This window comes from Macadamia integrifolia, chromosome 8 (genome assembly GCF_013358625.1).
Source record: "Macadamia integrifolia cultivar HAES 741 chromosome 8, SCU_Mint_v3, whole genome shotgun sequence".
Lineage (NCBI taxonomy): Eukaryota > Viridiplantae > Streptophyta > Magnoliopsida > Proteales > Proteaceae > Macadamia > Macadamia integrifolia.
Window position 1 is genome coordinate 4,195,525 of NC_056564.1, and position 26,395 is coordinate 4,221,919.

The following is a 26,395-nucleotide window of genomic DNA, read 5'->3' on the forward strand; positions in this document are numbered from 1 at the left end:
GATTGATGCACAGTATTGCATTGTATCGGACGGTATCAACAGGTTCTGAAGTCGATGCCAATACAAAAACATATTGGTTAGTATTAGCTAATTCGTATATAGTTGGCCGATGCTGGATCTGTGGTGGTCGATTTGATGCCAATTCTTAAAATCTTTCTGAATTAGATTGGAAAAGAAAAGAAACCAGATTAAAAAAAAAAAAGACTTGGGTGAAGAGAGTACATGAAATTTTTCTGCAACCCAGATTGTAGGAACTTTCATATTGGGCTCACAGTTAAAGAAATAGGATTTTCGGAGGGTATTTTGAAAGATACAAAATATTATAGGTTTTTCTTAAAAAACAAAATGAATTATCTATTTCTTTGGCTAGGAGCCTAGTGTTTTGAAAGATACAAAAATATTGCACGTTTTTGTTAAAGAAATAAAATGAATTATTATATTTCTTTGGCTACGAGCCTGACTAGGTTTGAGTAGAGGATTGTGCATGAAAAACAACCCAAAGAAAAGAAAAACAATCAAGTTCTTGTTCAAAAACAGTTCTTATTCAAGAACCATTCTTGTACAGTCTAATCCACACAGATGAAATCCAACCAAGGACCTAATCCACATTCGAAGGAGGGGGAGTTGTCAAATGGTGCGTACATCAGTACATAGTACATGAGCATAACCCACCTGAAGGGAATCTTAAGCTAACTACATTCAGTTATAAAAGAAAATAACTATGTAACTGAATGTGCGCTGGACACGTCTCCACATGAGGTTCTGTTAGTGCGAGTGGACTTGCTGTTGAGGTATATCAATAACAATTACCCTCACATCCAGATTTCAGACATGGATATCAACAGAGAAAAAGAAAGGCAAATCCATCAATCCGATGAAGAAATCGGAAGAGGAGGAGAACGCAGTAGTGATAAGGACAAATCCAGCTTGCGTTATCGGATTCTCCTAGCCGTCACCTACACATCTCTGTTCGTGGGTTCTGTATCTTCAAGCTTGCTTTCCAGATTCTACTTCATTCATGGAGGTTCAAGCATATGGGTCTCCACTTGGGTCCAATCCGCTGGCTTCCCTCTTCTTCTCTTACCCATCTACCTCCCTCGCCTCTTCGACTTACATCGACGACAACCTCGACCTTTCTCTTACTTCACCCTCAAGCTTCTCCTCATAACCGTTGGGATGGGTCTGATTTCAGGCTTAAGCAACTTCCTCTTCTCATGGGGCATCTTCTATCTCCCTCTCTCAACCTCATCTCTTCTTCTCTCCTGTCAACTCGCCTTCAACCTCATCCTCTCTGTGCTCATCGTGAAGCAACGAATCGTGTTCTCCAACCTCAACACCGTTGTTCTCATTACCCTGAGTTCAATCCTGTTGGCAATCGGATCTAGCCATGATAGACCTAAAGGGGTAACCCAGAGACAATACTTCATGGGCTTATTCGCTATTCTCTCGACGGGATTGCTCTTCGCTCTCTATCTGCCATTAATGGAGATGATTTACAAGAAGATGGTTCAGGGTTACGAGATGGTGATTGAAATGCAGTTCATCAATGCAGCGGTTGCGACGGCGTTAGCTTCGGTTGGGATGGCGTTTGACGGAGGGTTTAGAGAGATGAGGAAGGTGAGTAAGAAGAGTTTTGATTTGGGAACGGCGGCGTATGGGTTGACGGTGGGATTTAACGTGGTGACATGGCAGGTTTGTTTTATGGGATCGGCGGGACTGGTTTACCTGACGACGTCGTTGACGGGGGGGATTTGCATGACGGCGTTACTGTCGATAAATGAGTTGGGAGGTGTTTTGGTGTTTGGGGATGAGTTTGGTGGAGGGAAGGTGGTGTCGACTCTAATGTGTGTTTGGGGGTTTTGTTCTTATGTGTATGGCGAGTACAGAAAAATGGTGGAGGGAGAGAAGAGGAATGAACAGGGTAATCTGGAGAATGATCAGGAGAAGGCGATGGAGGTGGTTAGTGTCAACTCATGTTACTTTGAATCTCGAAATTTATCTTGAATGATCATCAAAATTTTGGCTGTTCTAGCTCTTAAATATGGATTCTACTCTTATGTGGCGCGGCAGGGGTCGCGACGCATATGGGATGGCAACACACATTCGATGACCTGCATGGACCTCAACACTGACACATGGGTGTATGCTTTGCTACAGCTTCTGCCGCGTCATAGAGAGCCACTTCCACTAAATACTGCATAAATATGATAACATGACTCTACGTTAGTGTGTCGGCATCAACATATGTAGGGGTGTCAATCGGTCGGGCCGGGTTGGTCTCGGTCTCAATTTCGATTGGGTTTAACCTTGTTCGATGGTGTAAAATCCTTGCATCGTAAACATTCGTTTACTTAAACGTGTCTAGATTTGGGGGGCATGGTAAGGTTTGTAATCGGGTTGGTCGGTGTCGAGCTTTAATTGGGCTATCTTATACGGGCTATGGACCAATTTAATTCTAAATGGGCTCTAAATGAGCTCTAAATGTGCCTACCCTAAAATATTTTTTTTTAAATGAATTAAACTATTAGCTTTAAAACTACTAGAGGATAACATTCACAATTCCATAACCAAGGGAATCATGTTTTTAACAATTGAACAATTGATAACAATTGAATGTCCCATTTAGCAAGATCCAAGGGAATTATATATATATATATATATATATATCCAAGAGAATCATGTCTTTAAAATGTAATATAAGTTGCAAGAATTACACTCTTTTTAACAATTGAATGTCTCATTTAGAATATGGATATTTTAGTCCTATATATTCTTTACTCATATTTTGTAGCATTAGTGGTAAAATAGGTATTTAGGCATTTTTTAAGGGGGTCAGGCCGATCGGGCTAAATGAGTCTGTTTTAGCGGGCTTCTTAAGTGAGTCGGGTCGGTCGGGCGCTCGACGAGCTAGTGGCCTGCACCGTGAACGCCCGAGCCCGGCCCATTTAGTAAACGGTATAAATGGGCCGGTTTAAGTCGGGCCTTAAGCGAGTTGGGCTGGATCGGGCCTATACGGGCTCAGGATTGAACCCCTAAGCATATGTATCAACGAGATGAGATTTATTCCTTTCATGAGAAGTTGGGCATTGTTTTTTAGGCTTTTTTTGTTCCTTAAAAGAAAAAGAAAATGAAAGGGAAGTACGTAGAGGTGCATTGCTGTGAATGAAACTTGGTTGCAGCCAAGTACCTATAACCCCTAGTAGCAGTTAAGAAAATGGAATCTCAGGGGTAAAAGTGAAAATTTCACATCGGAGAGTAATTTCAAACCTACCATTGGATCCTATTTCCTTGGCTACTATCAGTGGTTGCAGCTACTAGTAGCAGAGATTTTTTTTTTTTTTTTTCCATGGGTGCATAGTCCTTGTACTAAAACAAAGGTCAGAGGGGGCAGGGTAGTCATCTTAGAGACCAGGTCCTCTCCCCTGGAGCTAATTACCCATCCATCTCACATTGTTCATGCGATGTGCAAACCAGAGCATAGGGAGACTATGTAGAATGGCATTTTTATTCACTTGAAAAGAAGGTTATAACTTCTTAGTTCACCTCTTTGATGATTAGAAAGCGCATAATTTTTTAATGGGAAAAGGTTGGGTATGCCGTCGATATCAAGTATGCTAGCACCCATTGTATCTATCTCTCTCTTCCCTTTTTTTGAAATGACCCTCAAATTCTTCCTGAATGATACTCCATCATGTGTTCCTATTGGTGCTATCCGCTAACATACTTGATATTGGCAGCATACCTATCTCTCTCCCTTTTTAAATTATTATTGTTGTTGTTGTTATTGTTATTATTATATTATTGATTTCTATGGACTTAAATCTTCTGTAGTGAGTGATGTGTGACAACAAAAATTCAACAGTTGAGAGGGCCCCACATGCACTTTGTTGAATCCTCACTATCACTTAATGCCTTCACACATAGAATTTTCGTGTGAATTTCTACACCTTTATCCACGATTTTACCCATTGTCAATTTGTTGATGCAAGTTTCTCTCATGCATAATGAGATTACGTGGCATAGAGGAGCCAAAAGGCTTCTTTCACTTGTGATTCGAAATAATAAATTAGATGAAAAAGGATTAGAACAAAAGAAAATGAAGGAACGTCTTATAAATTATAAATGGCGAATGACATCAACATTATATGGGTTGCGTATATGAACACTTGGTCTTATGGGTGAACATTCAACACTTATCTCATTTCTTGTTATCATATGGGTAAAGAGGATTATATTTGAAAGCAAAAAAAAAAAAAAAAAAAAATGTTAAATGTTCATTCATACAAACAGTGGATCCAATATCTAGAATGATGACGGTGATAAAATGACAATGAGAAGTGGTTTGTCATTGTGGGATGAGCTAAATGACCGAGATGTAAAAATAGGGATCAAATGGTTAGTAAAGTGGGGTGTAAATAGTGTGGGAGATTTCATAAAATATATAAGGAAAAATTACATGATTACCCATTTTTGAGTTTCACTTTACAAAATTATCCATTTTATGTTTTAGTTGACAAAAATACATAAAATCAAGTTTAGGTTTACAAAACTATTCAAAACAGTAACCTTCACTCAACCAAAGATATGTTTTACCATTTTTACCCCCAACAATTTCCTCCCCCTTCTCCGATCACCTTGCAACCCCATTCCTCCTCATTGTTCTTCAACCACCAACCCGGTGTCGCTATTGGCATCTCTCTCTGTTCATCAATTCCCTGTCACGCCTTCTTCATGTAGAATAATGCTTATACAGGTACTCTCTCTCTATGAAATTTTCTCACCGCCACTTACATTCACTTGAGATTTAGGGATGGCTCTGCAATTTCTCTATTAGAGTCACCTCCTATGCTTCCTCGAAACCTAGGCCAAGATTGTCTAATGTAATTGGAAGCCCGGGATCGTGAGGCTGAAATTTGATTTGTTTGAAGCACTCGGCTTCAGAGGGGATTGGCTAAACCTAAAATAAAAAACCCTTCCTCTTTTGTCTCTCTCATGTACAAAGAGAGTCACTCTGTCTCAACACCATCAGTGAGATTCAGATGACCAAAAAGTCAGATTTGAATAGAAAAAAAAAAGAGTATGAATCAACTTTGGTACCACGCACTATATGATCAACGTGATAACTGCGTGTGGTAACCGCACGGCTTATTCAGCTCTTGTGTAGCCGTGGGAGTTAAGAGATTCTACAACTATATAATTTCATAAACTATTAAGAAAAAAAAAATGAATTGAAGCTAATTGATCAGAGAAAGAAATATGGAAACTTAGAGAACCAAATAACAATTTGGCCTACTGAGAAAGATGAGTAGAGTAAGGGATTTAAAAGGGGTTTCGGGATAGGAGAGACATCGATGGCCGGGGATCTCCAAAAAGGCTTATTATTGGAGCGTTCATATTTAACGGTAAGTGGTTCGCGTGGATTATTTATATTGGGTAGCTTATTTTTTCTCTTTGGCATCCGTGGGATGGATGAGAGAGTACTTGCAGAAGCATTGTTTTAGATGAAGAAGGCGTGACAAGGTATTGGTTAACAAAGAGAGATGCCAATTGTTGGTGGTTGAAGAACAATGGGACGGGGCGAGAGGGGTAGCTACGGAGGAATGGGGTTGCAAGGTGATCGGAGAAGGGGGAGGAGATAGTTGGGGGTAAAAATGGTAAAACATATCCTTGGTTGAGTGAAGGTGAGTGATGGTTACTGTTTTGAGTAATTTTGTAAACCTAAACTTGATTTTATGTATTTTTGTTGAGTGAAATATAAAATAAATAATTTTGTAAAGTAAAACTCAAAAATAGGTAATCATGAAATTTTTCCAATAGATAATCATGTAATTTTTCCAATAAAATCGCCAGTTTCTTAAAATCCAGTCAATTATCATGCGACTCATGCTACTACGGTGGACCAGCACATATGACATATCCTCCACGTGGTTGAATTTTGCCCCACCCGTTTTATCGTTTGTCTTAACCTGTTGTGGAACTCTCAAGTCTCAATCCGTAGCGACATCCATAAGAAAATGTCCATCGTCGATTCACATACGATCGACGACTCTTAATCAACCAAATCGTTAAACGCGGATCGACCTTTCAGGCTGTAAATCAAACTCGAAATCGGCTTATGGCGCCAAGAATGGAATTCAAAATCTTTCGTCGATAAAAACCCTCATGAACCTCTCCCGAACTCACCGAAGCGGAAAGCAAAAGCTAAGCACAGGTTTGCATTCTATTTTGATCTTAGCAAAGACCAGCTTGAAGAAAGCTTCCGAAGATGTCTGGTCGTGGTAAGGGCGGTAAGGGTTTAGGAAAAGGAGGAGCGAAGCGTCATAGGAAGGTGTTGCGAGATAACATCCAGGGTATTACGAAGCCTGCGATTCGTCGTCTTGCGAGGAGGGGAGGTGTTAAGAGAATCAGTGGTCTTATCTATGAAGAGACTAGGGGTGTTCTCAAGATCTTCCTTGAGAATGTTATTCAAGATGCTGTGACGTATACGGAGCACGCAAGGAGGAAGACAGTGACGGCCATGGATGTCATTTATGCCCTGAAGAGGCAGGGGAGGACTCTCTATGGATTCGGCGGTTAAGGATTTCCTTTCTGCTTTCTATTGTATTTTTTGAAATCATTGATGATTGTAGATGTCGTTTGTACTTGTTCCTGAATCTCAATATAGTTCAGTTGTTTCTATGCCATTAAATCGCAGATCCAAAATTCGTCATCTTAATTTTGTTTCATCTCTTATTCGATTTGATGGGATATGCTTGAGAGTGAAACCGTGTAAAAACCATTATAATCTAAAATAGATATTAAAAGTGCAATATTATCTGCAAATGAGAAACCTGTGAAACCCTAACACACTAGTTACTTCCTCTTGGCGCCTCTTATGGTTTTTAAATTTACTCTACTGCTTGATTCAGCCTGTGCTTGATTTTCTGTAACTTTTATGATGCAAAAAAAAAAAAGGGGGGGGGGGAATGATTTAGGGTTTCTCTAGCCGTAATTAACGGTGAATCCAGAAGTTTCTTCTAACGAATGGAAGGTCAAGTTGGGGCGGCTCGGATAGGGAAAATGCATTATTTTACAGGTCTGTGTTGGATTGCGTAATGCTTTCATGGCATCATTGGCGTGTTCTGCATATGACCATGCGGCAAGGTGCGTGATTCACGGCACTGAATCAATCATGGCATGGCACATTTGTGTTTCTTTGATCTTTCAATTGAGCGGAATAGATATCGATCTCTGCCGATCCTGATTTCCATTCATCAAGGATCGATTTCAACCCCAGTCCGATTTTTCGATCTGTTCTTAATGCATCTCGGGAAGTTTCCTTATATCTCGCTTGCGAGATTGTTCAATCAGTTGTTCTACACTGAAGGGATTCCCAGTGGACGAGGAAACCAGAAACCGTCGTTAAATCCATTAGCTACAGCTGGCGTTCACAGACGCAACTTACATGCCCAATCATCACAGCACATCAACACCTGTCTCTTATCTCTCTTATCTCATTGTTATTCTTGGTTTCTTTATTTCGAAGTAGGGATATTGATGACGATCGGACGGTGGTCGAGTTATCTTCAAGTGAAAGTTTGACTGTAAGAAATAAAATATAGAAGTCGATAACGACGTGTACATTTTTTTTTGTTCACTTGTTAAATTTATTGGTTACAATCATTGCACATGGTTTTTGTCTCCATTCGCGACAGAAATTTTCTTCAAAGCTCGTAGATTGCTGATCGGCAGATCCGAAACGAGTGACGACTATTCTGTTCTCGCGAAATGTTAGGACTACCCACGCGTCCTGGACAACTATAGGGTCGCCACTAATCTAGATTGTTGCAGTAGAGAGCAGAGAACCAACCGCCAACCGTTAATCTGTTCCATACCTAAAGAGTTTAGGGAAGCACGATTCTGGGTTTTGATTTTGATTGACGTTCTCGATTTATCAGAATTTGATATACCGGCGGGGTTCCGTCGTTTTCCGTCATGGGTGTGCCAAGTGAAGACGTGGTGTTGATTCAGAAGGGGAAGAAGGATGGTGAGCCCTATGTGATCACCGTGAATTGCCCCGGAAGGACTGGATTGGGCTGTGACCTCTGCAGAATCATTCTCGAATTCGGCCTTCGCATTACCAAGGGTGGTAAGCAATTTGACAATTTCGAATTCTCTCATTATTATCTCTTCTTCCCTGTTTTGGATCGTTGTATATTATCTGTAGATTGCATTTCGTTCTCTTCGATTTGGTTTCTGTTTTCCTGTTTCTTAAATTTCTATCCTATTGTAGTTTAATTTGTGTTAATTTTTGCGAATTTTTATATGAAATTAATTCTCCCCTCCCCCCTCCTCGCCCTTGATTCTTTTGGTTATATTCTTTTTACTCTTTAAAGTTTCAGACCATCCCATTTCCTTTTGGTGGATTCTTTTGTGTTTTCATTGTTTTTTGTAAACATTGCGTGTGTGCAGATGTCTCAACTGATGGGATTTGGTGCTACATCGTCTTATGGGTGGTTCCTCATTCTGCCTCGCTTACAGTGAGATGGCCAAGTTTGAAGAATCGGCTTCTATCTGTATGCCCTTCATGCGCAGTTTCGTTTTACTTCAATCAACCATCAAGTTGCTCTAAAGCTTCTCCAGTTTACCTTTTGAAATACTGTTGTCTGGACCGGAAAGGTTTGCTACACGGTAATTATGAGAGCAACTGATTATACCCTTTGGTTCAGGTTGACTATATATGGTGCTAATACTGTCGTTGATCTGCTTGCAGATGTCACTCAGGTCCTCTGCGAGCTTGAGCTTACAATTCAGAGAGTGAAAGTGATGACAACCCCTGATGGCAGGGTTGTGGACCTCTTCTTTATAACAGATAGCATGTGAGGCTTTGGATACTGTTTTTATGACATTTACACAATGAAAAATAGAGAATATATAAAAAGAAAAAGCAGCTTGCTTCTTGTGTTTTTCTGGCTAACGTGGTTTTCTTGTGTTCAGGCACATGCTCTGGAGGTTTTGTCCAGGGGGACAGTTTCCACTTTTATCTTGAGTGAAAAAACATAAATGTGATTTTTCATGGGGAACTGCTGACTGTAGTCTCAATCAAATTATTTATTTGGACTTGTTTTCTTGAAAAGTATTTGGGTATTCATACTTAATTTTTGGAGAGAGAATAGTTTTTGTACAATGAAAGTAGAGACGGTTTGTTTTTAATGGACAAGTGGTGAACAAGGAAGCAAAATCAGGCAGTTGAGAAGTGTAAGGAGAGCCTTGGGATATAGAGAGCACTTAAAGCAGTTAAGATTATTTGGTCATAACACTCAGGATAATTAATTAGTATGTGTGTTTAAGGCTCACAACGGGTGGCTGAAGAGAAGGCGGATTTTGTAAATGTGAATACTTGAAAAGTCATGCTTTAATGTGATATATGCTTTGTAGATAATGAGATGAGAGGACAAGATTGTCTAGCATACTGTGTGCAAATGGAATAGGGTTTGATCGTTGGTGTAATAAATGAGTTGGTTACTGAAGTTTATTTCAGTTACTCACATCAGAGTCATCATGACTGTTAAGGATATCTGTTTTATTCTTTAATCCCTTCATATTTGTTTCCTTCCATTTGTCTTCTGGATGCCTACTCGGTCATATTTGACCATAGCCCATTTGGGAAGTCTCTTTAGTGATGGAAATGCAAAAGAGTGACCAAGTATGTTTGGAAACCTTTATATTAGAGTCAAATAGGTAAAAAGTTCAATGATGGGATAAACCAAATTGGCTTAATGTTTTATTGTCCTCAAAGTTCTCTACCATCTAAATGATCATTTCTTTCCTGGGTATTCGTTCCTGTGATTGACATCGAAACTTTTCTTATTTTTCTTATTAAATGTTTCTTGTTAATTTGAGCAGATTCTTGCTTATTTTATTCTTTTAATTTTTTAACATTTTAATTTCAGGGACCTTCTACATACAAAACAGAGGTGGGATGACACATGTAAGCAGCTACATTCTGTTTTGGGAGAATCATGTATCATTTGTGACCTTCAGTTGGCAAGGCCTGAATATCAAACTCAACTGGGAGTATCTTCTCTTCCACCAGAGGTTGCGGAGGAAATATTTAATTGTGAATTATCAGACAAAGAAACCCGTTCTCAAGCTCTTAGTCCAGATTTGACAAAACTGAAGAAGGCTAGTGTTATGATAGACAATTCGTTGAGCCCTGCTCATACATTGCTTCAAATACATTGTGTTGATCAAAAGGGCCTTCTCTATGACATTATGAGGCCTTTGAAGGACTGCAATATTCAGGTACTAATAGCGTAATCCATTCCATTCCTCCATTTATCTATTATGTTATAGGCTTGATGCCAAAGTTTTATGATATTTCAGAGTATTGCCACAATTTGGATCTTGTGGGATGTACACACCGCAGAGGCAGTTTGTAATGTGCCCAACCAACTGCTTATTCCTGAGTATGGTTTACATTGATTAGTTGAATTAGTTATCTGGGTGGTTGGTTGGAGCTGTTTCTTTTCCTTATTTTGTTGATGTGTACTGTTTCTACAATAATTATTGGAGAAGTTATCATCAGTTGGATTAACCATCTGGGTTTTTATTTTCACTCCTTTCTCCCAATCCATCTGGTTGGACATTTTCTTCTCCTTCCCCCCCCCCCCCTTTTGATCTTTAATTATAAAATAGGTCAACATTCACTCCAGGTTTTGGGATTTTTGAGTCCAAAACCAGCCTGGCCTGGATCCTGGTTATAATTGTTTCTGTCTTAGTTTTTCTTTCTTTCTTATTTTGGAAAAGGGTGGAGGGGTTGGTTTTGTATTATGTTACTTGCAACTCACAAACAAACCTGTGGTATTATATAGAATAATTTCTGAAATTCATAATATGATAGAACACAACATATGGATCAACTGTTTAATAACTACCCTATTGCTATAAACCGATGATTTTGGAGCACCTTACGAGATCATTGTTGGACAAAGCAACCATCATATGAACTGGTTCTCTTCTGTTATTAGTTAAGGCAGTTGAGAACGCTTAATGGGGAATGGAGTTCAAATTTGTGTTAGGTATTGCATTAGGTGATGTAACTTCACTTTCCTGAAGCGGTGGGAACCACCTTGTGAATTGGTTTCAAATGAACCAGTTTGCAAGTAACTTCATGGGCTGCATTTATGTAATTATTAACCTCATTCCAGTTCAAATCGAGTCAATTGTCACCCCTAGTCGTAGTTATCCCTGAGATAAATTAGCTAGGTTATGGTTAGGGATGCAGATTGGGCACCTTAAATCACTAACCTGCAAGGTCTAATCAGGTCTTTGGTTGTCCTTGATAGAATCTCAATTTTTCTCCGATCGAGTTCAGATGACCAGTAAGGATCAGGTCTATAGCAGCTCATCCTGTCTGATCTAGTTCAGATCGGGGGTCATCGATCCCAATCTTTTGAACCTTAGTGCTGATTTGTTCCCCCAACAATTTAGCTATTGTATTTAAGCCATACAGCTTCCCATCAACATAACCTTCAAGAGATGCTTTGCCTTTTCTGATATACCCTTTTTTTTTTGGGGGTTTGCTGTCTCTCATTTAGATTGCATATGGACGATTCTCGTCAAATAACAAAGATTTCCGGGAAGTGGACCTATTTATCCAGCAAACCGATGGAAAAAAGATCGTGGATGTGGACAAGCAGAATGCTTTGTGTTCCCGTCTGAAGGTGGAGATGCTTCACCCATTGCGGGTGATTATTGCCAACCGTGGGCCAGATACTGAACTCTTGGTTGCTAACCCAGTAGAATTATCTGGAAAGGGAAGACCTCGTGTTTTCTATGATGTTACCCTTGCTCTGAAAGTGCTGGGGATCTGCATTTTCTCGGTAAGATATTCTGCCCTTTCTTAGCCTTCCCATATTTCTGGGCTTCTTGTGTCCCCACTTGGGAATTGCAGTGAAGATTCTTTTCTTTGTTGGTTTATAGGCTGAGATTGGAAGGCATTCTACACCAGATCGCGAATGGGAAGTCTACAGATTCCTTCTGGATGAAAGCTGTGACTTTCAACTGTCAGACAGTCGAGCTAGAAATCATATTGTAGACAGAGTGAGAAGAACTTTGATGGGATGGTGAATTGCATTAACTTGGTAGTTTGGTTGGTAGGTCCACCGTCACATTCAACCTCTCCCTTTTGGCTATCACTCCTTGTAAGAATTTAAATCAGTGTTCAGTGGCTATTATATGGTATTTACATGCATGAGTTTTGCTTCCTCTCTTCTTTCTCTTTTTTCCTTCCTGCAGTTAACGTTACACTTATTTTTGGTTAATACTGGGTGTTTTAACTTGTGATAAAAGAATGTCATTGAATGACACCACTTGAGCTGGAACCTCTCCTTTAAAATATTAACCCTCATAGCTTCACATCAATTAGACTGAAAGATTTAGGTCTTAATTCTTGTAGCAATTCTCAACATCTTTTACTACATTTGTTCCTTACAGAATCATTCATCTCCTGGTTCCTGTTGGAGGCGGAATCCTCAAAATGGTTAGGTTGATGCTGCAATCTATGCTTCATAGATGACTAGTAACAAGTTGAGCCAAGATATTCTAATTGTACCAGATGGGATCAGTTGAGCCCAATTAGTAGGTCCTTCCCATGAGAGTTCAGAATGGTTTTTAACAAATATAAAGGCATTGCACTTATCCCAACCGGGGGGTGGGGGTTACTGGCACTTTTCCTTGGGCTTCTTGATTCACCCTTGAAACTTCTTGTTTGTAGAAACTGAAAAAAGACAACAAATTATGGTCTTTAGGATAAGTTATAAAAAAGTTTAGCACTTGTGAGATGTGCTTGACCTTGAGGACTAAACTCTTTTAAGTTCTCAAAGTGAACCGCATTTTTTTTTTTTTGGGGGGGTGGGGGTGGGGGTGGGGGTGGGGTGGGGTGGGGTGTTTAATAATATAAGCATACTAGAGTTTTTTTTATAGTACATGTTAACATGTTCAATTTTAAAACTTTAAACAACAAAAATTTAGACAAACCTATACATGGCCACTAAATATTTGCCATGGCACAGCTCTATTGGCTGCAAATTGGGAAGACATCTTATTTTTCCTCAAATTTTTGCCTTTCAAAATTTGTGCCTTTAAAAAACCATTTTTCAATTTTATTCATTACATGTAATAAAAGTAATTTGTGCTCAAATTTTTGTTGTCTTAATAAATTGCTGGCTTGTACTAACTAATCTACACTTCCCTAAATAATTTTCTTATGCATTAATCCTTCTCTTATTTGAATATATTTTTTTTATTCAAAATAACTCCTCTTTAATAATTGATATTGCAGTGACCCTCTCTGGGTTCTCTTGACAGAAGGAAATGCCAGATGGTTGAAGGAGTTCAACTGGTCCAATATATCTTCTACTAGTGCAACTGTAAGCCAATACGAGGACCAGATTTTGGAGCTGCAAGAGGTGGTAAGAGGATAGCAGCATCCTTAGTGGCCACAGCTTCTGTTGCTTGTTGGGCTTTGTTTCAGATGAACTGAGTATGGGACTTTCACACCGTAACAAGCTTTGGATGCCAGCGAAGCTCCTCACTTGGTAAATGTAATTCATAAAACCAGCGTTAAGTAGGTACATGTTCAACATTTCTTCTTATCTATAAAACAAGAATCTGAGATATAAGACCAGTAGATGGTCTGGAGCTTCTATAACTTGTCACATGTTAGAAACAAATGGGGGTCAGCTTAATTGTCATACAAATTTAAAACAGATATAGAACATGCTTACTTGACTTTAGATATTCAATTTTAATGCAATTTTGTTGGTGATATGCATTTATGGGATTGTTATCTATTTATTGCTGATTATTTTTTTCCGATTATTATTTCAAAAGGGTAATGTGGCCCTTGGATTAACCACATTTTGTCAGTCTCTCGTGGCCTTCATTTGTGGCCAAGTAGAAATTGAGATCAATAATCACCAATGATAGATGCAGATGCAAATCCATAACCGGTGAATAAATGGGTGTAAAATTGGACTTGTGAAGCGCGAATGGTATGGTCTGCTCTCTCCTCTCTCCTATCTTGACCATGCAGGTTTTGTGTGGATTTTATCATTCTTGACATTGTCATTGATGTGGTATGAGAGATTTTATCTACATTGGTATCATGGGAAACCATTTCCCAAATCCCAATTACAAATGTGACTTTATCAGCCATGGATAAAAAGCTTTGGAAAATTGGATCTTCAGCGCCTTTGAAACTTGGCTTTCAAGGTAGCCAAGGATTTATTTCTTGGTATCGGCAATGATATTAGTTGTTGGCAATATTAATACTGATATGTCTGTCATATCAGGCCAAGTGTGAAAATCGTTTGTAGCTATTGCATTGGTGTAGTGAGCATCGGGTTACTAGGAGCCCCTTGGGGTGTGTGCCTAGAGGTTCTCAGATATTCGATGCTCATTGCACCTCATCACTCACTGCAAAGGACGTGGACTCTCGGGTCACCGAAAAGAGTACCCAATGGTTCATATATACTTTTTTATTTTTCTTTATTAAGGGGTAGGAAATTTATACTTATTTTTTTTGAAAATAATCATAAATATGAATGTGTGGTTAACTAGGATGAGAAAGTTAGCACAATTTAATTAAATGCATTTATTATTGTCCGGTGATGTGGCAATCCATTTTTTTTCTCTAACTTACTTTCAAAGTCTTACCACCATTATTCATGTAAAAATTTATTTTGTGTTTCTCTCTCTCCTCCCATTTCATTGTCAACCCAACCCACTACATGTGGAATCCACTAGGGGTGTAGGTTTGTGCTTGACGGCCCGAATCCGGCCTGAGTTCAAACCCTGTTTAGCCTGGGTATGAGGGTCAACCTGGCTCAACTTGACTCAACCTTGACCACAATTGGGTTGGGTCAGGGTTGAGACCTAGGCCCAACCCGGCCCGATTTTTTAACCCTGATCTATTATAACAATGTTTCCTTTCCCCTAGGCCAATATCATATGTGACACAAGTTACATACTTTTACCTATTAATCTAAGACCGCCAAATGGTCAAATTATTTCCCCCATTTTCTTAACATGGGTTGTCTTTGTGTCTCTTGTCATATATTGATATGAATTTAAGATAAAGTAACAATCATGAAGAATTGAGCCAAAATTTGGTCTATCCAGTTTCTGGGAGATGTGGTGATATCAGATGATTAAAAAGGCTATCTTATAACCAAATTGACAACTTTATTTATTATAAATTTATGGATTAGGAGTGGACAAGGGTTGGCTAGAGTCTTAACATCTCCCCATTTCCCTTTTGGTTAGTATAGGCTTAACATTTGTATCTCTTTATACGAAAAAAAAAAAAATTATAGGACCAGTCAAGATCAACTTGGCCCAATGAGCCTATTTGGGAACCCAATAAAGTTGGATTAGGGTTTTAAGAAATCTGGCCCAATCCTACCCAATTTCACCCCTAGGATCCACCCTAAAAAATTTCCCACTTTTTTATCTTTCAAACAAACGTCCTCCTCTCTCTATCTTTCTCATCCAAGTTTCTCTCATTAACGAACCATAACCGGCTATTGATTGGTGTGTTCTCCATGTCGCCAGGTCATAAAATCCTCTACCCCTTTGATAATATTATTACTCTTATTAGTGTTAATTAATTCAGTTCCGGTTAATTAGTTGACTTTCAATTCGATTCAGTGTTTGAATGGTAAAATTTAAAATCAAATAGTTTATTAAACGGTTTTAATATTTCAAATCAAAATCAATTAAAAAATGTCAACAACTGCCTAGCACATTTGGTAGGAATTGTTTGTTGAAGCAACCTTCCTTCTGGGTTATGGTTAATAATATTTACTGGTTTTAATTTCGATTTTGTTCGCTGGTTTGTGTTAAGAGTTCTGCATCTAATAAAGAGCAAACCTATTGTTGAAGCCCAATAAGGGAAAAAGAACGCCACCTAGTTGCATGGTCCTTGCGCTTAGACACAAAGGAGGTGAAATGACAATGCCAACAATCCTTGTGAAATACCCACCATCCTTTGTTAATGCCCATGTGTGGCCCTTCAATGGCCTTTGCACCATGCGATCAGGTAACATTGTTTTTCCCTTAAAATAATTTATAAGGTGTAAATCCATTACAAAATACTAGAGAATATATGTAAAATGCTAGGATTAATCAATCTTTAATCGATTTAATATCTATAATTTGTCCGACAATGTAGTGGCTCTAATAAGTTCAAAACCAACAGTTTAAATGGTTTTGCTTCTTGAAACCATAAAATAAACAGTTTAACTTCTTAAACAGAAACTGAACCAATTAACAAATGGTTTCTTTATCTGATTTGAACTGTTCGTTTCGACTTTGGTTTGTTGTTCACACGAATCACACCCATGGTTTAAAGTTCAGGATATTGGATATGGTATCCGTCAAGAAAACAATCGATACGACAGTAATACATATCAGCCGAGCCGACATTATTAATATCGGTCAATATCATTTAAGATCGACCAAGAAATTGCTTGTATTTTAATTTCCGGATCATATCAACGTCAATCATAGTCGATATCGATACAGATCAGTACAGTTTGATCCAATACCAATACGTAAAAGGCTAAAACTAGGGGTGTCAATGGGCTGAGTTGGGTTAGGTTTTTGAAAACAAAGTCCAACTCTAAGGTCTCTTAACTCAACCCATGCCTTACCTCGCCTTAGGTCAGGTTGTGATATCTCAACCCAGGCCTAACCTTGTCAGATTTAATCAAACCCAACCCAGCCTTGATGGACCCTGATTGGGCCTGGCTTAACCCAATCCAGCCCAGCTTAGTACTATTGGTTGTTTGGGTCCATTTGATTTTGTTTCTCTTGTTTATGTGTCTAGAAACAACAGAAACGGTTTTTGTCGTTCCTGTGCTAAGAAATGATTTTTGAAAATGCAAAAAGGTGTTTGATTTTTCTGTTTCCTGAAATGATTTCAACAGTATAGTCGAGTTCAAGACATGAGTGAAGGTATGACATTATAGGAATGCAACTCACGAGTGAAGGCATGACGTTAGAGTTGCATGTATGCTTCATGGAGATGAGCTTCAGAAGGATGAAGACAATCCGAAACTATGAGCTTCGTACAACCATGTTAGAATTGCCGCATTTGGATAGCGAGAAGTTTCAACAGTGGATTGGGGGTCTGGGTAAGTCGAGTGAAGTATCGGGTTTTTCACAATTTTTGTCACTCCCACTTGTTTCTAGAAACAGAAAAACAAGTCTAACTTGCTTCTCCATTTTTGTTTCCAGAGACAGAAAATATGCATAAATTTCTATTTCTTTTTCCAAAAACAAATGAAACGAAACAGAAAAATCAAACGGTTTTTGAGGTGTTTTTCTATTTCTGAGCACAGAAAAATGGAAAAACCATTTCTAAAAACAAAATCAAACAGGCCCTTGGTTTTTATATCCTGATGGATTTCAGAGTCTAAAGAACAAAGTTTTCATATAGGCTCAACCCAGCTTAACTTGACATGAGGCCTGAAATTCTCAACCCTAGCCTGCCCTATGGGTTGAAATCTCAATCCAAGCCCTATTTGAGCTCAAGACAGGTTGAGATGAGTTCGGAATTTGTTGACAATCCTAAATAAAACCATGCTCACTTTAGACCCTTAAGGCCTTAGCGAGTTCCCAAATACTCTCAGTCATCCGATGCTCACTGCATCACTGCACTCATTGCAAGGATCGGGCTCGTCTGTAGCACAGGGTTGTGCTATACGATAGCACAACCCTATAACTTGACACGTGTAATTTTTTTAATCAAATGGCTGAATTGTTGAGAATGTAGAGAGTTCGATGGACTTGCGATACATCTGATTATTAAACCAAACGGGATCGCTTTCACCATTTATCATTGCCGGTGACCTTTCCCTCACGGTGTACAATCGATCTAGGAATCCGCCGATTCTCAATCTCCAAAGCTAGATTCGAAGGTATACTATCCAAAGACCTCCCTACCTGCACAAGCACCATAATCGCCTCCCCCTTTTTCTTATTGTCGGCTTCCCCTCCTTCATCACCACCACTATATTTTCCACCATTTCCACCACTGCTACCGCCTCTGTCAGAAAAGAACACGATCATGGGATTCTCCCTCTACTTCACCTATCATTTTAGCGAGGAGCCGGAGATTGAGGTTTTGGAAGCATCAATGCGGCCAAGAGAGGAAGGAGAAGCAGATGATGAATGGTGGTGATTGGACTTGGCGAAGCCAATAAGCGTGTCGACAGATTGAAAGTAGTAGCGATCGCCATTGACTCGTCCATTCTCTCAGACCAAGCCTCAGAGAGAGGATTTAAATCTTGTGCATCACTCATTCTCTGACTCGTTCATTCTCCCTTGGTTGTGAGGGAGAGATCATCGGCAGTGTCGCAGTGATATATGGTGAAAACGATTCCATTTGGTTTGATAATCAGATGTATCGCATGTTCATTGCATTCTCTACGTGCTCAACAATTTAAGCCATTTGATTAAAAAAATTACACGTGTCAAGTTTCACTGTTGTGCTATAGATCATGTAGCATAACCCTGTGCTACAGACAAGCCCGATTCCTCACTGCAGAAAATATTCACTTCTTAATTAGTCCTGAATCCCTGAGAAGGATGAAAATATCGTGCAGCAGTGGGTTATACTGTTTTAGTATAACGGTCCTAAAAAAATTCCTTCATATTTTCGGTTGACTCATACATGGGAAATTGGAATAAGGAAAAATTTAACTTATCCTTTAATTTGAAACGGTCGTGTTCTAGGGCTTTTTACGCAGTTGTTCCTTCCTAGTGCAATTACGGCGGGAAGGGTAGAGGTTCCCGGCCATTGTCTTAGCGGAACCAGTGATTAATTACAAGGTTTCAAGGTCAGTTCTTAGATTCATCTACAATTTTTTTTTCTTTTACTAATACAGAGATTGGATTGGTTTCGTTTTTCGAATTTTCAATCTATCGATTCATAGTCGTTGAACGGCTTTAGGGTTTTGGATTGAGTTGATCTGGCCTTGAATACACGGTGTTAGGGTTGTTGATCCTTATTGAGTGAAATGTAAATATCTCTGAAACTCATTTTCTATCTCTGGTTATGCATACTATTTTTTTTTTTCTTCCAAAGGGTTTTAGGGTTTTCAAGGACACGGTGATTTTGGAGTTTAGTTTTTGCTGAGAACAAATTATTTTGACATTTATCCTGGAACTTTACAAATTGCATCTCGTTGGTTGTGATAAAGCTGAATGCTATGTTCGGGATTGGACTGGGTTACTGATATTCGGTTTGTAGAATATTAGGATGTGATTGTTTAGTGATGGGTTCTTTTTCTTTCTTTCCGTTCCATGCGTAATTGAAATGAATGTTTTTATTATGGTGTTGTGAAGGTGATTATTTAGGATTTCGTGATAATAATGGAAAGCAAGATTAGGCATGGATTTTTATGGGCAATGTTTCCCATATCCTCCCCTCTCTCTCATTCACTGCTATTTTGTGTTCGTTTGAGATGTAAGTTTTATGTTGAATAACACTAACTGATGGTTTAGGGTTTTGCGAATTGTGATTGGTTCAAATTGAGATGGGCTAGGTGGCTTTGTTTATTCTGGTTTGAACAGGGAAGAGCGGCTGTTGGTTGTTTTGTATTGGTGATTCTGGACTCTGGAGTTGTACTTTTGAAATAGAGCTCTTATATTTACCAGAGATTTGATTGAGAGAAGTTTTCAATATGAGTCCAGAAAACAGCAGCAGTCCTCCAAGAGCAAGGCGATTCCGCAGTACTGAGCGCTCATCTTATCGGGATGCTCCATATCGAAGGGATCGCCATAGCTACAGGTACACCTTTGTTTTACTTTTCTCTTGGAAGCTTTCAATCTTACTATTGTTGTCTTGTGATTGCTTGCGCATTTGTAATTAGGATGCCACTCTTGCTTTAGATGCAATTTTAGATAGAAAATTTCATTGCTTGTAACTGTTGCTGCTTCCCGTTTTCAGTTTTTCCTACTTTCTAAATGCTTCCAGTAATTAGTTGAATTTTCTTTTATTCATGTTGCACATATATTGGACAAATGCACAATTGGTTTTTTTAAACCATCATGTATAGTTCTGTCGTTCCTGTTTAATGAGGATTATATTATTGAGATGCCCTTCTAGATGGATTTGGAGTTTCATTCTGAGGGATTCTAGTGGTTGAACTTGGGTTTAGTTAGTTTTTCCCCTGGTGAATGGTGGCAGAAAGGTCCGAACAGATTCAGGTTCTGCCAAAGATTTAACTTCCAAATGGTAGGTGCCATTTCATGTTGGAATAGAAAGATAAGAGCAAGCAAGTTGGGGGATGGATCACTATCTGACCTTTCTTGAAATGTGTTAATTGTTTGCCAATAGCCTCCGTCTTAGCCATGGCTCTAAGAGCTGCATATGGACTCCACATCTCTATCTTTTTCAACTCATGATTGCTGTGGTATAAAAAGGAATGAGGTGTTTATCTTTCTCTTCTATCAAGAGTTTGTGGTAATTCACTTTAGCATGAAATAATAATTTCTCTTCAAAGTGACCACAGTTCAATAATTTCATGAATGATGGTGTATCGCCTTATGGTTTTCTTTGTGCCCCTGGCGCAATTTTGTTCTTCGGTGAGTAAAAAATTTTAGTGGATTAGACATAGTCAGGTGTCTTCCTTGGATATGACTATTGATTGGTAGCTGCCATTACATGTTTGGTAAAGAAAGGAAGAGATGCGGAGCTGATGGATGAGTCTTTCATCCTTCTTTGGATCTCTATTGAAAATGTCCTTAATTGCACATTAGTTTGCATTTTTTGATTATATGTGCTACATTTGGAGTACAAATATCAATGCTGATTAATTTTTACCTCAACATTTATGTGTTTGATTTAATTATACTATTCCATTTTACTCTGCGGGATGTAGGGGAGCTTGTAACTTACTCACGAAGAAAGAAGAAACCAAACTGGCCTTAGTTGTAAGCAGCTTATAGGATATGGGCTGTTAAGTGTCCAACCCAACATAGGCATTTAAATTCCGTTGGTGGCCTGCTTGGTTGCCCATATCGTGGGCTACATTTAGTCGTCCTTTTTTTTAAGTCGTTTTGTTTAATTTAAAGAATTCCTTGGCCAATTAAGTTTTCTACTTCTTATTGGCTAGGGATTCTTCCTCATATTATATTCATGATACAATCTCTCTTTTATTATATTATTATATACACTCACTTATAAAATTGTTTTTAAATGGTAAAAATTGTACCAAACCCTTTAAATAGATGGCCTGATTTTTTAAACCAAAACCAAGCCATTTATTAAACGGTTCACCGGTTCTAGTTTTGGTAAAGATTTTGGTTTGGTTTTGATTCCTTTACCAGAATCCCAATGATCTTTGGACCTCTCTCCCTTTACTGAATCCCACAAGGCCACAACACAGATTACATATAAAAAGATGGAGAATTCATAGCCAGTAAGAAGTAGGAAACACAATACAAGTAGGAGACTTTATTAGCTAAGGGATTATTCTTTAAAGTAAACAAAACAACTTACAAAATAAATAAAAGAAAGTCTAAATATAACCCACGATATGGGCAACCACGCAAGCCACTAATGAGATTTAAATGCTCATGTCAGGCTGGACACTTCAAGGTTCATGTAAGCTGCTTATTATTAAGGGATTTAATGTAACATGCATGCGGACAAATATGGGCCTTGTGTGTTAGTTAAGGTAATGGATCTTGGTGTATACTTGCATAATAAAATAATAATGAACTTCCTTTTTTATCTGCAAGAGAAAAGATTTAATTTTTTAATGATTTCAAACTTTCAACATCTACACTTCTCTCTGTACTTTTTACAAAGCACTTAAATATGTTGGCCCCAAAATGTGCAGAAAACTAAACCATCAGCTGTCTCAACCCCCAAGGGGAAGAGGGGGGGGGGTGAAATTCCTATATACCTGTAGAGAACCAAAGCGAGCAACTTTTCTGTTATCCTCGGTGTTTACTGAGTTGGCACTAAATAAGCATTAGTGAATTTCACTAGGTTTATCAACCAGATAAGTACAGTAGTCCTTAATTTTTGGCTTGTAATGTGAGACATGGTATTCTTTCTCCAATCTTAATAAATAGGTCCTTGGTGAATGTGGATGACTTGTTAGTTAATCTTTTGCTTTGGCTAGTGTGATTTGTGAATCCTTTTAAACTTAAATTGTAATTTTGGTTATTTCCTTTTAGGAAAGACCAAATTCCTTCAGAAAAACTATTATTTTTGAATTAGGATAATTTTGAGGAAATTATGTTGTTGATTTTCCAGGCACGATTATCTGTGCAAGAACTGCAAACGACCTGGACATTATGCCAGAGACTGTCCAAATGTAGCTGTTTGTAACAACTGTGGACTTCCTGGGTAAGTTGAATTCCTTCAACTGGTTTCCTTTATGCTTTTATGTTTGATCATCTACCTTCATTGCCTACCTAGTAGTGAAGTAGATGCTTTTCATGATTCTTATTCATTTCTCTTTCCTGGAAATTGCTACATGAGCCCGTAATTGTTCCATATGCAAAGAATGAGTTTTTCACAATCTGCCATTTTTCAGTAATAACACATACATTAACATGGGGCACATTATCATATATATAGTGAAACCCTATTTTATGCTCTCTAAACAGAGTGAAATCCTTGGCTTATCCCATATATCGTACTATAGAAGTTTTTCAACTTGTGTTTGTCGTAGACTGAAAAATGCATGCCCTTGACTTATCCGATTTCCACTTTTGAAAATCCATTGGTTTCGCTTATATTGCATTGACTTGGAATATCGGTTACGACCCTTGTTGAATTGCTATAAGCCACTGGTGTATGATCCTGACTGCTGAAAGAACTTATATTTTGTGTTCAAATTGAATGACTAACTTTTGCGGCCTACCAATCAGTTTGCCATGCCCAACTCTGTTTTTTCGATGCACGTAGAATGCAGCTTTACTCTGTATAATATGCGGAAAAAAGGTAACCCATGATGTGTTTGATTTCTCTTTTGTCAGTCACATTGCCGCAGAGTGTACTGCAAAAACTATATGCTGGAACTGCAAGGAACCAGGGCATCTTGCAAGTGAATGCAACAATGAGCCTATTTGCCATGTTTGTGGGAAAGTGGGACACCTAGCCCGTGGATGCTCAGGTTCAGGCCTACCACCATATGACCTAAGGCTTTGCAACAACTGTTACAAGCCCGGCCACATCGCTGTTGACTGCACCAATGAGAAGGCATGCAACAACTGTCGCAAGACTGGTCATCTGGCCCGGGAGTGCCCAAATGAGCCTGTCTGCAATGTTTGCAATGTGTCTGGTCATTTAGCCCGTCAATGCCCCAAGTCAGGTCTTGCATCAGAGATAGTCAGTGACCCCTTCCGTGACATCATCTGTCGCAACTGTGGCCAGCCAGGACACATTAGCCGTGACTGTGTAGCGATAGTCATCTGCAACAACTGTGGTGGTAGGGGCCATCATGCATTTGAATGCCCTTCGGTACGGATGCTTGACCATGGATTCCGGAGGTACTGACATGGGATTGAAGCGCATCTGGTTAGTGGAATTGTTTACAGATGGTTTTTTTAATCTTATTATTCTCATTCTAAGTAGATAGATTTTGAAGGAGAGGGTTGTCTTAATTTTTCTTTTTTCATTCTCTTCTACCATCGTTTCTTAACTCGGTTTTTTTCTAATATTTTATAGTCCCATGGGTATTAAGTTCCACTCTGGAGTCTCGATGTTCTACTGTTAGTGGTAACAGGCTTTAAATTTGTTACTTTTTATTTTGAACCATTTTTTTACATTTATTAACATGAATTTTCGTGATGCACAACCTTAATTGTTAACGTACCAATAGTTCTTGAGATTTGGGTCTGGCGCGTTAATGGATATAAGCAGAGCAAGTCTGTCTTCTTGGGTGATCGATGGACGCCTGGTCTGTGTAAAGTACTACATAAACCTTTAGGCTTCATTTCATTGCAAGGGAAGTGAAATCTTAGGTTTATGTAGGTTCCATTTGGTGAGTAGGATTAGGTCCTTGTACGAGAACTTGATCTTGGACTCTCGGACAGCTAAAAGGTGGATGTATGTGATCTAATTATCTCTCATAATTTTTTACCAACTACCCATCCCTTCCTATCTTCTCTCCCCATTATCTCTTTCCACTCACAAAACCAGACACATTCCCTCTCTCTCTCTCCTCATGGTATATTATTTTTTTACTTTTTTTAATTTTTCATTTTAATTATAATTTTATATTTATTTTTTGTATCTTGCAATAGCTTTAGATATTGATCTCGGGCCTCTTGGCATATACTAATTGGATATTAATCAAAATTTAAAAATAATAAAATATTGGTAAACTATTAATAGAAGAAAGTTTTACTCATCCATAAAGGACGGTTCACCCACCATTCGAGGGTTCACAAGTCCCTACAGTGTTTTAGTATAAATCTAAAATACTTTATGCCAACATGATGGAGATTTAGAGATATGATGCATTGATGATATGTCAATTTGGTTGGAGATGATATCGAGTCTTTTAATACTTTTTAAAATGTGTTGATACATATTAATATTGGTCACAGTACAATTTCGATCTTAAAATTGTCGTCTTTGATACATTGATCGATATTAGATTGGATCATATTAATATCGTATCAGATCAATATTGGTGTTGTATCAGATCGTCATTGGATAATTGTAAGAGAGAGAGAGAGAGAGAGAGAGAGAGAGAGAGAGAGAGAGAGAGAGAGAGTTTTGTATTAATATTGTTTGAATCAGTTAATTAAAATAAAAAATAATTTAAATAATAATAGAAAAAAATCATATAAAATAGCATCTAAGTCTAAAGAGATCGGAAGAGAGAGACAAAAGGAGGCAACAAGAGTGGAGGTAGTTCTAGTAGTGATTTTTAGTGGAATACATGTGTCAATCAAGAAAACGTTCAAGAATCCAAGATCAGGTTTTCGTTCAAGGACTCGGACTCTCATTTGGTTGCTAGGGAATTGAAATTTTCGAATCTAAAAAAGAAACCTTACATAGAACCATTCATTACCTCTCATTGTTATAGAATTTCACTCAACTTTGTATCTAAATCCTTAGTTGTTCTCCGTTTGGATGGTGCTTTATGGACTTAGTCAGAGGATCAATGCCTTTTGAAGACATCTAATCACAAAATTATTAGTATATTTATTGCTTTCCTAAGTCTTTTGGTCCAGTTAAATTAAACCCATTCTACCACTTCCTCTTCCCATGGAGTTGGCTGCAACACTGTGCATCTCTTCGTCTTGTCCTTCTCTCTCTTTGTCCACCAATAGCTTTGGTAGTACCACAGGCATTCCCCTCTTCCTCTTTATGGCCTCTGGTGGTGCAAAGGTTGCGATGGGGGCGTTGCCAATGATGGTATTTGGAGGGAAGACCAGAGGAACCCCTTGAAAAGTTGGAGGAATATTGGATTGGTGAAGTGACGTGGTGGTAGGCACTAGAAAATATACCAGTTGGGGCGGTGGAGTTGGTGGCAGTGGTGGTGGTGTTGCTGATTATTGTGGTGGTTCTGTTACTGGTAGGAGTAAGAGTTCAGGCTGCCTTAGTTCCCCCTCCAATAGAGATAAAGAGAAAAGGGTGATGGTGGTGGTTCTGTTATCGGTGGTGGTAAGAGTTCAGGCTGCTTTTTTTTTTTTTTTGATGGATGATTCAGGCTACTTTAATTCCCCTCCATGAGAGAGAAAGAGAAAGGGATGTGGGAAATAAGCAAAATTGGGAATAGGAAAAGAGAAGGTACCTCAAATATAACATCTATGAAACACAAGGTACCTCGAGTATAATATTTGTAAAATATGAGATACTTCTAAACGTAACATATCAAAGGTGAGGTAGCATTGGCATAATTCAACAAGAAAGAAAAACCTAATCCACCATTCATTAAAAAAACATAATCCATCAAAAGTTACCTCTTCTGTGGTGTGTGCAGTTCTAGATGTCTCTTTGATGATTCAGCCATATGTGGACCATATAATTGATCTTGAATGAGAAACAATGGGTTCTTATATAGAGGATAAAAACTGTTATCACATTATATAGAAATTTTTTTTTCTTAGAACAAAGTTTTTTGTCTGAAAGCGACCCTTATGCCATAGACATAGGCGATGCACAATGATCGTCATGCCCTTTTATCCCTACGTTTGGGTGCAAGCAGTGTTCTCGCACAAAAAACACCTGCCCTTTTATCTTTGTAGGTGCGGTATAGTATGTCTCCTAGTGGTATGTCATGTGCTAGCTTGCACCGATATGCCCACTCAGTTAAAATGAGATATCAAATGATTGGTTAGTAAATGGTTTAATGTTGAACCTGGTCCAATT

General features: G+C 38.6%; 4 protein-coding genes across 10 annotated transcripts; all 4 read left to right on the forward strand.

Annotated features, from left to right (window-relative positions):
• The first annotated feature begins 793 nt into the window (after window positions 1-793).
• LOC122087587 (probable purine permease 4) lies at window positions 794-2,539 on the forward strand. 3 transcript variants are annotated; one of them, XM_042656767.1, is made up of 2 exons: window positions 804-1,675; window positions 2,227-2,539. In XM_042656767.1, the coding sequence occupies exons 1-2, from the start codon at window positions 832-834 to the stop codon at window positions 2,337-2,339; spliced, it is 957 nt and encodes a 318-aa protein (XP_042512701.1). In that variant the 5' UTR covers window positions 804-831; the 3' UTR covers window positions 2,340-2,539. The 3 variants fall into 3 exon arrangements, with proteins under 3 accessions (XP_042512699.1, XP_042512701.1, XP_042512702.1); XM_042656768.1 differs by having other exon boundaries at window positions 804-1,672; window positions 2,224-2,539; XM_042656765.1 differs by lacking the exon at window positions 2,227-2,539 and having other exon boundaries at window positions 794-2,024.
• Window positions 2,540-6,153: 3,614 nt separating this feature from the next.
• Window positions 6,154-6,683, forward strand: LOC122086104 (histone H4-like). Its single transcript, XM_042654812.1, has one exon. It carries the CDS (start codon window positions 6,266-6,268, stop codon window positions 6,575-6,577), a length of 312 nt encoding a protein of 103 aa, XP_042510746.1. The 5' UTR covers window positions 6,154-6,265; the 3' UTR covers window positions 6,578-6,683.
• Window positions 6,684-7,105: 422 nt separating this feature from the next.
• Window positions 7,106-13,820, forward strand: LOC122085625 (ACT domain-containing protein ACR9-like). 3 transcript variants are annotated; one of them, XM_042654115.1, is made up of 8 exons: window positions 7,106-7,583; window positions 7,695-8,128; window positions 8,452-8,670; window positions 8,753-8,858; window positions 9,933-10,284; window positions 11,580-11,864; window positions 11,965-12,137; window positions 13,325-13,820. In XM_042654115.1, exons 2-7 carry the CDS (start codon window positions 7,975-7,977, stop codon window positions 12,109-12,111), a joined length of 1,263 nt encoding a protein of 420 aa, XP_042510049.1. In that variant the 5' UTR covers window positions 7,106-7,583; window positions 7,695-7,974; the 3' UTR covers window positions 12,112-12,137; window positions 13,325-13,820. The 3 variants fall into 3 exon arrangements, with proteins under 3 accessions (XP_042510049.1, XP_042510050.1, XP_042510048.1); XM_042654116.1 differs by lacking the exon at window positions 7,106-7,583 and having other exon boundaries at window positions 7,667-8,128; window positions 13,351-13,820; XM_042654114.1 differs by lacking the exon at window positions 7,106-7,583 and having other exon boundaries at window positions 7,668-8,128.
• A 4,117-nt stretch (window positions 13,821-17,937) lies between these two features.
• On the forward strand, window positions 17,938-23,867 carry LOC122087735 (zinc finger protein GIS2-like). Of its 3 annotated transcripts, none has more exons than XM_042656963.1 (4): window positions 17,938-18,887; window positions 19,555-19,840; window positions 22,319-22,411; window positions 23,047-23,867. In XM_042656963.1, the coding sequence occupies exons 2-4, from the start codon at window positions 19,734-19,736 to the stop codon at window positions 23,564-23,566; spliced, it is 720 nt and encodes a 239-aa protein (XP_042512897.1). In that variant the 5' UTR covers window positions 17,938-18,887; window positions 19,555-19,733; the 3' UTR covers window positions 23,567-23,867. The 3 variants fall into 3 exon arrangements, with proteins under 3 accessions (XP_042512897.1, XP_042512898.1, XP_042512896.1); XM_042656964.1 differs by having other exon boundaries at window positions 19,596-19,840; XM_042656962.1 differs by having other exon boundaries at window positions 17,939-18,887; window positions 19,624-19,840.
• Window positions 23,868-26,395: the final 2,528 nt, after the last annotated feature.